The sequence below is a fragment of the Saccostrea cucullata genome, unplaced genomic scaffold, assembly GCF_032062105.1.
Source record: "Saccostrea cucullata isolate Sc308-1 unplaced genomic scaffold, CSIRO_AGI_Scuc_v1 ctg103, whole genome shotgun sequence".
Classification (NCBI taxonomy): Eukaryota; Metazoa; Mollusca; class Bivalvia; order Ostreida; family Ostreidae; genus Saccostrea; species Saccostrea cuccullata.
The window spans coordinates 1,266-16,982 of NW_026937060.1; the positions used below are offsets into that span (position 1 = coordinate 1,266).

Below are 15,717 nucleotides of genomic sequence, written 5' to 3' on the forward strand. Positions count from 1 at the left end.
TGTCCACTTCTCTAAAGAGAATCCCCTACAGGTCAGTGCAGGGAGCAAATATAACATTACAATGTTTTTACCATTTACTCCATACGTGTTGTTTCCACATAAATATTTGTTTTTCTTTGGAGAATCAATAGGTAGGCTTTAAAGGCTTGTTTCGCTTTAAAAAAAAAAAGCCTTTTCCCCCTCGATCCATCGTCAACTTCGGTAACCCGCTCAGAGCCGCTCTAAAAATATATTTCCCTAGCGGTAGCCTTGCGATTCGACACTCGTATCTTAATAATCAGATTTATTAAAAAGTGACTCTTAAAGAATTCTGTATTTTTGAATATTTCCTGTAAACAATCATAAAAATAAGTGTTTATCTAGCAGTTACTGTTATTTCGCTCTTACCTACCGCTTATACAATACAACTCGTCAACACTGATATTAAACACCAATTCATCTAAAATACATGGGGACGAATTCGATCGGTGTCCAGAATTTCGAAATCTCGCGAGAACCTGTTGCTACTTTGGAATGTTTAAATATGGCGGACATTATCAAAAGTGTTGGGTAAATAAAAAAAAATAAGTTGATTAAGCTGATCATAGTCTTATGCATGAACAGTACGAGACCTTAACATGGATCCTACATATACTGAAGCTGTTGCAGCATCTCTTGTTCGAGAATTTTTAAGCAGAAAGGTACTACATTGTAAAAAACATTTTGAGATAATTCGGTCTGTTGTTTACATTGGTATTTATTTATTTCCTCAATTATTTTCACTAAAATTATGTAATCGTAATAATGTAAAATATTATCCGAGATTTTTCTTTGCATTTGTTTATGTTTATGCAAATGATTCATATCCCTACTGATTCTAGACAAGTTAAAAACTGTCTAAGCTATTCAAAACAATGTGGTCCATTGTTTACCAGAGTTTCCTCAGTTAAATCATGTAAATGGTTGCTGCACCATAAAGAACATAAAAAAAGAACTCCTTTAAAAGCATCTCATACGAAACAGTCCGGGCGGCTTAGACACGGCTTAGGCACGGATTCCGTTCCAGAAACCCGTGCTTATAAAATTATCATTCTGTAAGGAATTGGAAAAAATGTTTTTTTCATTTATATGGAATAATTCAACCCATAGGGTTAAGAAAGAAGTAATTGTAAAAAAAATATGAAGAGGGGGGTTTAAAAATGGTAAATCTGACATCTTTTATAGCCTCCATGAAATTATTTTGGATAAGGCATCTAATTTTTACAAATAGAGGGTTGGAAAACCTCATTCCTAAATTTAATTTGAACAAATTTATTAGTTGTGGAATTGAATATACTTCAACTTTTTTAAAAACATTAAAAAATAAATTTTGGATAGATGTTTTTAAGTCCTGGATAATGTTACAAAATCTTGAGAAAAAGTTTGATGTTGCTGGTGACTCACCACTATTTTACAATCCAAATTTGCATATTGGCGGAAAACCATTTTATAATAAAAATATGTTTGAGAGCAACATTAGACAAATTAATGATATCAGTAATGAAGATGGTTCACTATTTTCTTATGAGCAGTTGTGTAACACCTATCCAAATATAAAGATTAATTTCTTAGAATTCAGGAGTATTATTCATGCTATAAAGGATTGGATGAAAAACTCCGGTCAGGAAAAAACAATAAAAAAGCTCACAAATCCCATGATTATGTCTAATATCTACACAGTAACAAAATGTAGAAAATCTAAATGCTATTATGAAATCCTTATTCAAAATTCTTCTGTCACAGCAGGTAGAACTTATTGGAGTGAGCTTTTAGAAGTTGGAACTCAGGAATGGAAAAAAATTCACATGATACCCTTTAGGGTAACAAAAGATTGTAAACTACAATGGTTCCAATATAGGATTTTAAACAAAATCCTAGCAACAAATTCATTTTTATTCAAAATAAGAAAAAATGACTGTAAATTATGCAGTTTTTGTCATACTGAGGATGAAACAATAGAACACCTTTTATGGGAATGTGATAATACACAATTTTTTCTTGAAGAATTTGTACATTTGTTAGAAGAAAAAACTGGTTTAATGATAAATGTTACTAAGAAATCTTTTATTTTAGGATTTATTGAGGAAAATACTGATATTCAAAATGTCATTCTACTTTGGCTAAAATACTATATTTATACTGCCAGGTGCACAAAGAAACATATTAACTTACAAAATGCAATATCACAAATGAAATTTCATTATGAAACACAGAAAATTATCTCTTATAAGAATGGTAAAAAGGAAAAGTTTGATACCCAGTGGAACAGGTGGAATCTTCTATTCTCTTAACTTGAATCTTTACACACTCTCTTTCTCTTCTCTCTCTCTCTCTGCTCTCCCCTCTATCTTTCTCTCTATCATTTCTATCTCTCTTAAAATAAAAAAAAACACATCAGTCTGTTTCTTTTGAAATATGTTTATAATGATGTATGTTGTGTGAATAAAAAAAAAAAAAAAAAAAAAAAAAAAAAAAAAAAAAATTCCTGCACCAATGTAAAGTATTTATGGAAAGCCGTGCCTGAAAGTGGTCGAGGCACGGACACGGCACGGGATATTGGCCGAATTATTTAAATGAGATCACACGGTTTTAGAAAATCCGTGTCGGAAAGCCGTGCTTGTTTCCATATATGGACTAACGGATTCTTTAAAACCGTGTCTGAAACCCGTGTCCTTTTCCATATATGGAGACATGGATTTTTGGAAACCCGTGTCAAAAAAGCCGTGTGACATACCATATATGGAGTCACGGGATCTGTGCTTTTGTCTAGATCTAGGTCAGGGCTTGTAGAGAATCTCCTGATGTAACTGCATGTGAATGCCAAAATGCATGGTGACTGAAACCAAACTTCACAATGTTTTATGTTATCATTATGCTTATAGCTTTAGAATTTTAAAAGTTGAAAATCTTATATAAATGTGTCCTGATATACTTTCTGTTAAAGATTAAGATTGCTTTATCAGTTACAATCCATGCTAGCTTTTAATTAAGAATTTAATTGATAATGTACAATTCTGGGAATTGTAATTTTATCTTAGTTTGGACAATCTGAGAAAGAATTTAATTTAAATAAACCTTTTTGTAGCACAGTGATGACACATAAAATATTTGGGGATTAATTAGTGAGAGTACAACTAGAGTCATTCAAATGAACAGAGATGCAGTGTTTCATCATGTTCAATATCAACATTGCAAATACAGAAAGATCATGAAAATTGAAAATGAACTTATATTTGTTCTATCTTAGACTTACTGCATTTAGTTTAAAGTGAGAAAATCCTCCAAGACTGACATCAGTCAGGGGTGTGACTGAAATCCATCATTTTTAAAAATGATGGATAATGGTCATTTCTTCTAAGTATATAATGTACACAATTTTCTGATTTTTGTAAATATGACGTCTTTTCATCATATTTCCATTCTCAAGTCAATTTTCCCATCCCATTTACTACAGTAATTAGATATAGTACACTATCCTGCCATAGACCCTTGTGTAGAGAAACATCTTGACAAGTAATTGAAACCAAAATAATTTAGTGCTCCCCGTAAAACTAATGAGATAATTAAGTGCGCCCAGACCTAACAATTTGATAAAAAATGATGAAAAACAGTCATTTTTAATATCAGAGATAACTCTATTTCTAAAATAAATTTCAAAATAGAAATGACTGTTTTTCATCATTTTACTAAAAAAAGATGAATTTCCATCATTATTAAAAATCAATTTAATGACTGAAAATCATCATTTTTAAAAATGATGGATTTCAATCACACCCCTGACTGGACATAAATACAATTCCAACTGACATGTATCTATTAGTTTAATATCCTTTAACTAGAGTAAAAAAGACACATTCTTAGCTCATGACCATGAATCCCTCCAATTCAATATTCAAATAAAGGAAGATATGATTGAGCATGCTCAGAAAAAAAGCCGTGAGATATAAATAAATAGTTTGAAGCAAAAACCGTCTCCCAGGGACACGGATTCTGTGCCTCCACAAGGATTTCTGTGAGCAGGGATTCTCACTTTCAGGCTCAAAAGCCGTGTCCATGTCTTGGACATGCAGAACCCGTGCCGCGCTGTTTAAAAACCCGTGCGGATTCCGTGCCTTAGCCGTGCCCAAGCCGTGCCTATTCTGCCTCAAACTTTCGTACGGGTTGTGTGTCTAAATATGTCTCATTATTGCATAAAAATAAACAAAAACAAAGAGGGGAAAAAACAAGAGTTAGTCCTTGTGAAAGTTTATTGCCAGTATTCGACATGGACCACATAGGACATTTTGTCCTTTTTTTGTAATCAGTACATGTAACACACGTGACCAAACCTAATTTTGTCAGATCAAGAAACCTAGTTAATGTAAAATAGTGAAACACGTGAAAATGTAATCTTCAAACTCCTCTGTAGACTGACTGTTCGTTCGTCCTAAAAATTGTTCACCCAATTTCCTGTTCGCCTGATTTCTTGTTCACCCAGAGTCCGTTCGCCTTAAAACTTGTTCGCACAGGGTCTGTTCGTTGTAATTTAATGTAGAATATAGGGATGTGCTATTTTATGGGTATACTGGTATATCATGATTTTTTGTTGTGTGATATGTATCATGATACAGAGACCTAAATACCGGTCTTTAGGTACATATTATAAAGTCCAGAAATTATTCATTTATTTGTTCAATCTTTCAAATTACAATTACAGAATGTATAAAAAATGTTGTATAAAGTGAAAAGAACGGCATCTTACCGTCCAAACATAATTGAATTTATATACATAAAAATTTCAAGAAAGTAAAATTTTGTTTTTCTAGCATATTTTTTAGAAAAATAATGACTTTTCACATAAAATCATTGTAAACACTGCTTTTAAAAATATCATATTATCGTGATATTGTGGGAAAAAATCGTGATATATCGCGATACGAAATTTTTGGCGATACCCATCCCTATTAGAATAAAATCTAATGATTTTCTTTCCTAATTTTTTGTACATTCAAAATAAAACAGACCGTCACTGTGTCCGTCAGACATTATGCATATGGTCACAAATGGTCACATCTGTTTTAGTAGCAGCGGTCACACCTACGTCTCAGTCCTTTCATTGTTATCAAAACGTATAGTGCAATTCATAAAAATAACACGGATGTATCCCCCAAATTAACATTGATATTAATCATCTAATTAACTATAGTGCAAACACTTAGTCATTCAAAAAACAGTAGAATCAAATCATATAGGGAGAACCACATATAGGGCAAACAAGATATTGGGCGAAAAATATTTCGGGCGAATGGACTTTGCATGAACGGACTCCTGCAAACAGGTAGATCGGGCGAACATACCCGTTACCCTGCACATGTCACAATATAAAAAGCAGGGGTAAGAGTCGGAGGAATCTCGGATTGGTGAAAATGCAGAAGCACGGAAATCACATACATGTAATACTGTAGACAGTCTTGATACCTTTCCTGTGTAATGGGAGATGAGGAAAATGCAGTGGACCAGACCAGGATTTGAACCCGAGGCCCTTGCATCTCCGGTCAGGTGCTCCACCAACTGAGCTATATCTGGCCACTGGCGATTGAACCCGGCTGACTACCACACCTGTTCCATAATATCAAATGATTTAATTGCTAGTTAAACTTATCACACACCTTTAATTTTGGTCAAACATCATAGTTAGTTATCCTTTGGGTAATTTTACCTTTATCTATAGGGCCTGAAGTGTACACTGCAAATGCTGGACCAAGAAATGCCAAGGGGAAATAATGCCATAAGTAACAGACAATTGCTGATGAAAGAACTTCATATTGAGAAGCTGATGAAGAAAAACAAGGTTTTTATAAGTCAATCTTCAATTTTGTTTGTTTGTAATTTTTTAAGTTGAAAAAAGCCTTGTGCAATCATTCAAAATTTGAAATTTATCTTAAATCTTCTGGGCTAAGAAAAATAACTTAAATATATACATATATCTTATAAATAAGATCCAGGATATCCAGGTTTCATGATTGGAACACAAATGAATTAGAATATCAGTATCAGAAATGCAAAATAGCTAAGTTCAACATTATATTTTAAAACCCAGAATTTTCAAGTTCATTCATTAGTAAAATCCTCCTATCTTTGTTCACAGGAAATGTTGGAGCCCTTAAGAACAATGTTAGAAATTATAACCAAATATTTTCTGGAGATGACCAAACCAAGTGACGTGCCTATGATGTCATCGTCCCAGGATTCCCGGCCAGTGTCTTCCTCCCAGTCGTCGCGGTCCAGTGATCCTAATGATTTGATAAGTCCCGCTGCTGATAGGCCTACTTCCTCTGGTTACGGCTCTGCCAAGTCTAAGACAAGTAATTATTGCCAGCCTGTCTAACTTGTGATGCATAAAACACATAACTGCTAAATATGTTGACTTCACAGGGTCTAATTTTTTTTAAACCTTTGTTCTCGAAAAATATCTTGTCCTAATTAAAAATATGCTTTTTTCCCCCAAATTATGGTAAATATCTTCAAATGATAAGCATTTTTAATTTTTCAAAATTTTCTATCTTTTGTAAATATAACTACATGTATATAAGGACCAAAATGAAAATACAAGTACAACATTATTTTATATTTAGTAGGATTTTGAAAATCTGCAACATGATAAATTTGAAGTCATAATATCTGATTGTTCAAATAGCATGATTTCTAACACTGATATGAAAAAAAAAATTCATACAATGTAAACCTCTTTTTTTCAAATTCAGATCCTATTCAAATGCATAATTTTTTAAATGTACAAATGTAGGTGTGCGTAATGGTAACCAGGACCTGATTATTGATGACGATGTTGAGGGTGAGACTGTCCTGGGGGGAGGGAAGGCGGGGCTGATGGATAAAGAGGAAACCAATGACTATCTTCCCACCCCACAGAGGCTCCAGGCTAGACCGGTCAGTGCCAAGAGGAAAGGGCTATCTGGACCAATCACCAGCAACTTAGAGGTCAGTTAGACAAATCAGATGTCAGGGATGTTGATTACTAAATGTGGCAGTTTAACATTTGATTTGGATGTAGGAGGAGTCATTTGGTGTTTTATTCATTTTGACTTATAATCACAGAATGCATCATTCTAGTAAATTCAAAAGATTAAAGATATTTTATCTGTTTCAACATTTCAGCTGGAATCAATTTATTTTGGTTTATAAATATCAAAAAAATGAAAAATATTTTGATGCCCCTGTTGATGATATTTTGAATAGACTAGGATTTTTTTTTTTTGATGTAGTCAACACATATAAATTTTCATGATTCCTTGGAAACCAACATGTAACTTTTTTTCATTTACAGGACTCAGGAAGAAACAGAAAACTAAACAAACCTCGACCTTTGACCTCAGGGTCTCGCAAAATTCTCCTTGATTCCACAGAAACAACCCCTGAACCTAGGCGGACCTCATTAAATGAAGACAGACTTTCCGGCCTGACTTTGGGTCAGGGAACAGGAAGTGGCATTGGGCGTGACAGGAAGTCTTCAATACAGGATGTGTTGGATGTCAAGGAAACGAAATCAACAAAACAGAAATCTGTCTCTGGGCGACGTCAATTGTCCATGGAGGATGATTTACCTGGGGACTACAGTGTAGATAAATCCAGTATTGCGAACAGACCCCCAACCAGAGGGAGTCAACGCATAGAAAAGTGAGTAAAACTATAATAAAATTATTTAATTTTCTTGTATAAGAAAAGAGCTAGTATTTTGTGAAGTATATTTAGATATTTAAACATATATATAAGGGAGAGGGTACATTAAGCTGTAGTCTAAAAAGAAGCTGATGTGTTGGAAAGTTAAACTTCTTCATGGGAGATAAATACAGGATCATTAATATGAAAAACAAAAGAATATCAAATGGATTATGTTTCCATGCTCTTAAATCAAGTCTCCCATCCTACTGAAATGTCATGAATGGCATTTAAACTAAACATTGTCATATTCAATAAAGCTAACCACAGAGATTTTTTTATCTGTCTTGGATCATGTAAATCAAAGATTGATGTCAAAACTTATAGACAATGTCAAAGTAGAGGCCACAAATTTTTTTTTATATGACTGAGGCTGTGAGGCATCATGTTTCTTAAAGCAATTTTATTATTCTCTAGTAATAGAGTAGGAGGGAATATAGTTAGGCACTTGTGTGTTAGTGTTTTTTTTTAGTTTGTCCTGTGTGAAACTGAAGTGAAATAATTAGCATCAGAATCCATGCTTCACTTTGTGGAGCCCTTGCTTTACAAAAAAAATTTAAATTACATCATTCTGAATTTACTTTTTCATTTCATCAGATCACCTTCCAGCAACTCTCTTTCATCAAAAGCCTCTACAAAAGTGGGAGATGTAGAATTTGGTGATTGTGATGACCTTGACTCAGATCTAGCTGACCTTGACCTCGGTCCAAAGCTCTCTGTTGGTCGAACAGTTCAGAACTTGATAGATGCTAGACCAATCACCCTGCAGACAGCAATAGTAAGTAAATATGTATAATTACAGTATCATTGTGTCTGTCATACTTTAACATGAATATTCACTGAGACTTCCAGTTCAAAATTGCATGTTTTGATACACCTGCAGATCTATGCCTTTGTATAGAAAAAAACTGCCTTTGAAAAAAATTCTGCAAAATTGGTATATTCATTGCTTATATATCAACTTTCAAATAGATGAGGTATTCTGTTAAGCTTACACATTAAAATCTTTGTATGATTTGATGATAGTTTATTACCTTCAACGATGAATTTAATTGAAAACTTTGCCAATAATGCATGGATGTATGCTTCAATATAGTGTACTATCATCCATAATTCAACTTTCATTACAATTGTATCTTTTTTTCAGAACCTAAAGTCTTTGATATTTGGGTCAGCAAATCAGTGTTTTAATGATGAATGGAAGTATCAAGGTCTTGTGTTCTGTGACCTTCCCAAGCTTCAGTATGGAATTGTTCAGAGAAAGGTCAGATAAGGATTCTATAGTACTACACAAATAGTTAAAGCTAATGTTTATACAATCAGATATATAAAGAATTAGCTGAATGTGGAAAATCACATTTCTTTCCAATAATATCTGCTAAATTGGAATTTATCCATTAAGGTTCTACTAGACTTAAAATATTGCTATTGTGCTAGGTTTTTTTTTTCATTTTACTTACCTTAACTGACTTAATTTACATAACTTAGTTGTTTTAAAGTAAAAAAAGAATTATTTTTTTATTAAGTCAATTTTTTCAAGTGAATTCAGACCTTTCAAGATTTTTTGAGAAATCAATGTAAATTTGAAATTTGGCTGTAATAAATTAGATGATCTTACAACTTTATAAGAATCAACTTGTATTTTATCCTGATGACATATATTGTACAAGGTTTTAATTTTTACATGCTATTGGATTGTTTAGTTTAAGTGAACCATTCTTTTTAGGGAGGGCCCTGTGGTGTTCTGGCAGCCATCCAGGCCTACGTTCTACAAGAGTTACTGTTTGGTGATTGTAAAATACCACTCAAAAGATTGTAAGTGTAAAATACCACTCAAAAGATTGTAAGTGTAAAAATATCACTCAAAAGATTGAAAGTGTAAAAATACCACTCAAAATATTGTAAGACACAGTGTAAAATACCACTCAAAAGATTGTAAGTGTAAAATACCACTCAAAAGATTGTAAGTGTAAAAATATCACTCAAAAGATTGAAAGTGTAAAAATACCACTCAAAATATTGTAAGACATAGTGTAAAATACCACTCAAAAGATTGTAAGTGTAAAATACCATTCAACAGATTGTAAGTGTAAAAATATCACTCAAAAGATTGTAAGTGTAAAAATACCACTCAAAATATTGTAAGACTTAGTGTAAAATACCACTTAAAAGATTGTAAGTGTAAAATACCATTCAAAAGATTGATGAAAGTGTAAAAATACCACTCAAAATATTGTAAGACTTAGTGTAAAATACCACTCAAAAGATTGTAAGTGTAAAATACCACTCAAAAGATTGTAAGTGTAGAAATATCACTCAAAAGATTGAAAGTGTAAAAATACCACTCAAAATATTGTAAGACATAATGTAAAATACCACTCATAAGATTGTAAGTGTAAAATACCACTCAAAAGATTGTAAGTGTAAAATACCATTCAACAGATTGTAAGTGTAAAAATATCACTCAAAAGATTGTAAGTGTAAAAATACCACTCAAAATATTGTAAGACTTAGTTTAAAATACTACTTAAAAGATTGCTAGTGTAAAAATACCACTCAAGGTATTGTAAGTGTAAAAATACCACTGAAGAGATTGTAAGTGTCAAATACCACTCAAAAGTGTGTGAAGTGTAAAATACAACTCAAACTATGATAAGATTAAAAATGCTACTCACAAGATTGCAAGTACAAAATACCACTAGAAATATTGTAAGTGTAAAAATACTACTACTTAAAAAATTGTTAGTGTAATATTGCCAATACTCAGAATGTTGTATTAAAGTGTAAATACCACTCAAAATAACACTACTCAAAACATTGTACATGTATTACAGTACGTATTACCATGGTAAAGAAAACATTATTTGGAAGATAATCAGATGAAAATATCTTCATGTTTGATTTATTTCAATAAAGTATAAAGACAAAAAAAGACATAACAATAGTTATTGGCAAACATAAAATGAAATTGTGAATTATTGCACACACAAAAAAGAATGCTGTTCAAGTAGAATGTCTATCCATTTATTTTCTAGTGGAGACCCAACACATGAAGAGAGAAGTCTAGCCCTAGCTACAGCTCTGTCCAAAATATTCTGGAGAGCAGGAGAACAAAAGACAGCTGTTGTGGCCATGTAAGCTCAACAATTTTGTTTATAGGCCTAAGTGAAAAATATTTGTTTCCTGTAAACAGACCCAACTGGTGACATTGAAATTACACCCCCTCTCCTTAGATCCGCACTTGCTCTTATTTTTTTCCTTGACTGGGGGGGGGCACAGATTCTCTCAATTAACTTGTTTCTATTGTTTTTATTTCAGAGGTTCAGGAAAGGCTGTGTTTCAGGGTGGAGCTCCAAAGTACAGAGCAGATGATCTGACAGAGACTGTGAGTAATACAACTAGTAAAGACTAAAAGACTTAAATTGTTAAACTGTGTTTTACTTGTTATTCTCCCTGCAGTGAATGGGACATGGTTTACTTGACCATTTTGAAGGCAGCATTTCCTCTGAGAGTTTACAGCTGTTATTTCACTTGTTGTTTCCCTAAGTTTTGTCAGTTCACATGTATATTGTTTTCTATGTCCATTCTTTCATAGATCAAATCAAAAGGATTTTAAGAGCTTTTTGGGCAAATATCTTTCTTTAAGGTTCATTAACCCTCTGCTCACTCATATAAAATGTTGCTTGAACCTTAATGATTTTCCAAAAGAAATGTATACTATAAGTAAAATACAAATAATTATAGCATAGCTTGCTGGGCAAAGTGGACAAAAAAGACACTTCAACTTGGCAAATCTAAATAGGAATAATAGACATTTATGTCATTAAGAGTTATCTCTCTTATCAGAGTATCAATGAACCTTAAATACAATGTACACGTGCTTGTTTCTTGATCTGGTTTACTTTTGTTGACATGATACATGTACATTGAATGAAAAGAAAGTTTTAATTGAAATCTCTCTTCGAAAAGAATGGATTAATATTTAGAGTAGAGTGTTACCTTTCTTTAGTTGATGTGATTGTATGTTCTCCTTTCAGCTGATGTTGAACCACTTTAAGTCGTATGAGGATCTACTGAGCTTCATGACACAAAACGTTCATTATTTCATGACGGATGGTAAAGGGGGTGTGATACTGACCCTATACTCTGCCATCTTCTCACGATACATTGACCAGTAAGTCAGCATACCTTTAAGAGTTATCTCTCTTATCAGAGTGTCAGTGTACCTTAAAGTGAATAATAATTTTAGTAATTTGTATAATAAAGTAAGTCTAACTTTGAGGTTATAGATAAAAAAATCATCATGAGGATAGTAAATTTTAAATTTAAGGTTTTCTCAAGGTTATGCACATGAAGCCTGATGTCTTCTTATTCAAACTTTGAAATCCTAGATGAGAATATTTTTGATTTCCTCTGTTTTTTTAGGGTGAGGGAAGACATGGATGAACCTACAGGGAAACTGATGGGAGCCCATGGATATTGTACTCAGGTAATTCTAGCATGCAAGAAACAGGTAATGTTGATTGCTTTATTAAAGGCTGTTGTAGTATTCAGCTTTTAATTAGCATTTGAGGAATATATATCGAGAATGATTCAATTGCATAGTATATTGATAAAACTATTAGATTTGGATTTATCTATGAACATTAGGGCAACTACATAGGAACTACCTTTAATCTGCTTTTTTTTTGTGGGTTCTTTTTAATACATGTTTTTTAATACATAATTTTTATCTTATTTGTTTTTTTTTTTTTAAAAAGGACATGGTTAATTTATATTTAACTGGAAAAGCCACATCTAATGTGTTCAATGACAAGATAGAGCTGGACTCAGGAACAGGAAGTGATGTCACAGTTCTGAAAGGGGTCACAGGGAGGTCAAATATAGGACTGCTGTCTCTGTTTGAACATTACAAATCTTGCCAGGTAAAGTACATCACAAAATTTCATTGAATATCTGTCTGGAAGGCGACACAGATGAAATAAAGAATATAGAATTTTCCACTAGTGTGGAGTTTCAACCTTGAGTGTAAATAGGATAAATTTATAATCAATTAAAAATTGATTACATATGAATAATTTAAGTGGAGCAAAGATTTTTTTCAAATCATAAAGTTAAGATATTTTAGTAAAACTTACTCAGTACAAACACAGATATTGCAAATTAGGATATAGTTATTCATTTGAATATTTCTATGTAAATTTAAGAAATAAAAGGTCCTTATATGGCTATAATGAATTACAGATATTGCAAAGTAATTTCATAAGTCCCAGTGACTTCGTTATAACCGAGTTTTACTGTGTACAGTGGAGAAAGAGTTCTGCATATTTTAATAGAGGAGTTTTTTTTTTTTTACATTGCTATGAGCTGTAGCTCTCTGATTTGTCTATCTGAATTTTCTCAAATAGAGTCATTGCCTATGAGGTGTCACTGTCAATTTGTATTTTAATTTTCAGGTTGGCACATACCTCAAAACTCCAAAATACCCGATCTGGGTTGTGTGCAGCGAGAGCCACTTCAGTGTTCTGTTCTCCATCAAGAAGGAGCTGGTCAGCGATTGGAAGGCAGAGAGACGGTTTGACCTATATTATTATGACGGCCTGGCCAGACAGCAGGAGGAAATCAAACTAACCATTGGTAAATTTGATAATTTTGCTGACTACTAAAGGGGGTGGAGGTGGTGAAAATAAACCTTTCCATTAATATATTTTTATCTTTAATAGATTAAAAACTGAAAAAAAGAAAAGAATAAAAAGAATAAATTCTGCATAAATTTAAATGAATAAACATAAACTGCGTAACTTTCAATTGACTTTTAATATTCATTAAGTTTAATATTTTTTCTTTCACTTTCAAAACAGAACAACAAACTCTTATTTTTTTGTTTTGTGTGTTTGTTGTTTTTTTTTTTTTCATTTTGGTAACCTTTTAGGAAGGTAATAAACAGAGGATTGAGAGTTGATTGAAATTAAATAGATAATCATAAAGTACATGTATTTAGAATTTTTTGATCTTTAAATTTTTCAGATACAGTAGACATGGGATACCAAAATGAAAAATCTGAGGATGATCTTGTCCCTCCACTAGAATTGTGCATACGAACAAAGTAAGCCTTTATCTATTATTTTATTTTTAATAGATACATGTACCTGTTGAAATGTTAATGACTTTAGCTTTCTTAAGATTGACTGATTCTATAGGGATAAGTAGATTTTTTTGTGAATAATGTTCTTTGACTGACTGATTTGCTTCATTTATTTATGTTTGTTTGTTTTCTTAGGTGGTCTGGGGCAAACGTAGATTGGAATGGAAGTGAACCGCTCTTGTAACAGTACTTCTGATTGGTGGATCTTCTAAGCTTAGATATGCCAGTTTTAACTTGCATAGCTAGAAAACCAAACTAGGAAAAAATGAATCAAAGATATAAGCCCAGAGACAACAGGGTGTGAACAGTTTTTGATGCAGCAAGAAATATTTTGGAACAACTCTAGAAAGGAAAGTGACGTAGCATACTGTTTTAATTTATTCCTTATAGGCAGAGAAATAAGGGAATATCTTACCTCTTCTAGGAAGAAAGAATGGACTGATACATTCATGATGTGACTTGTAAAGGTGTAAAATATAAACATTTCTTGTTATACAATTAAATAAAATGCTAGACATTTTTTTTCTTCAAGATCTTGTTTTTTGTGAACTTTTATTTAAAATGTTAAAATTTATTTCAATTCTGCTGATTGTATTATTTATTTATGAAATTATTTACATTGTGTCTTTTGTAAAGAAACATATTTTGTGCCAAGTATACATGTAGATGTTTACTTGTATATTCAAATTGTGATATTGTAGTTAAAAAAGTTAAATCTAGGGGGCGAGGTTATATTATACAGTACTGTTGTGAATCTTAATGCTGCAGCTAAAAATATACTGTTTATGTCATTTTTGTCTACAAAACACCAATGATACATTACTATTTTTCCATCCTTTGTGTGAAGTCAAAAGTTTACTATAATATACTGTACCATAATTATATATTAACTATTCATTTAGTTATTTCTTGTGTCAGACCAGGCCTGGGGGCCATAAAACTTAGACAAGCTCACTTTTGATCTCAGTCAAACTTTTTCCAAAAGGAATTAATAGTGGAAAAGTGAGATTGAAATCAAAAGTTTTATGGCCCTCAGGCTTTGTGTTTCGTTAACTTTTGGTTCATTTATTTTGCAAATACCAAAAACATAGAGCAAAAATTCACTTGCAAAATTCAACATTATACTTGTAGAAGTTATCTACCTTTAAAAATTATCCATGTTCCCAAATTGTGTAAATTAGCCTTCATTTTTGGATGTGGTATTTCAAGCATAAGATTGAATAATTTATTTGAAAAAGAAGCATTCAAATGCGCAGAGGGAAGAAAATGATACTGAGCATGTGTTCTTGTTAAACTTGCAGAATTAAAAAAAAAGTACAGTACTGCAGCATGAACATACTTATTCTGTGTTCAAACACATGGTTGTTTGAGGGGAGCACTTAATTTGCTTACTATAAATGAACATGTAGTAATAAAATGATATTTATTAAGAGAAATAAATTGTTTTGTTGTTTTTTTTTCTTTTGTACATTTATTAGTTTTTGATTTTGACTTCTTGCATACTTTTATTATTATTGACACTCACAAGTATGTTAGGGACTGCAATAAGCTATTGACAAACAAGTTGATGAAATAAGAATATCAACAGTCTCCTTTAAAGTCATAATTTCATCAGTTCATTGTTTAATTTCATTACTTTGAAATACAATCTAATACATGTAATTAAATCCAATACTGAATGATTTTTTTTCATATGATGCTGTCCCCTGTTAGCACACCTTGGTACACAATAACAAAACGGAACATTAAAAACTTTCGAATTTATTTCTAAAATGTAGGAAAATATTGTTATACATGTATGTTTTTAGTTATGATGGAGGATCACAACGATGGATGGG

General features: G+C 32.2%; 1 protein-coding gene across 1 annotated transcript; it reads left to right on the forward strand.

Moving 5' to 3' along the window:
- The first annotated feature begins 504 nt into the window (after positions 1–504).
- On the forward strand, positions 505–14,849 carry LOC134247145 (probable ubiquitin carboxyl-terminal hydrolase MINDY-4). The gene is made up of 16 exons (XM_062729476.1): positions 505–680; positions 5,729–5,848; positions 6,146–6,362; positions 6,803–6,996; positions 7,343–7,692; positions 8,332–8,512; positions 8,882–8,998; positions 9,461–9,549; positions 10,770–10,868; positions 11,053–11,119; positions 11,772–11,908; positions 12,160–12,223; positions 12,495–12,659; positions 13,191–13,371; positions 13,762–13,840; positions 14,015–14,849. The coding sequence occupies exons 1-16, from the start codon at positions 618–620 to the stop codon at positions 14,061–14,063; spliced, it is 2,172 nt and encodes a 723-aa protein (XP_062585460.1). The 5' UTR covers positions 505–617; the 3' UTR covers positions 14,064–14,849.
- Positions 14,850–15,717: the final 868 nt, after the last annotated feature.

What these genes read in the sequence shown, in the direction of transcription:
- LOC134247145 (XM_062729476.1), top strand. Translation starts at nt 618, where the DNA reads ATGGATCCTACATATACTGAAGCTGTTGCAGCATCTCTTGTTCGAGAA. An exon ending in GGGAGTCAACGCATAGAAAA is followed by an intron (nt 7,693 to 8,331) that starts GTGAGTAAAACT and finishes TCATTTCATCAG; the next exon opens with ATCACCTTCCAGCAACTCTC. An exon ending in ATGGAATTGTTCAGAGAAAG is followed by an intron (nt 8,999 to 9,460) that starts GTCAGATAAGGA and finishes CATTCTTTTTAG; the next exon opens with GGAGGGCCCTGTGGTGTTCT.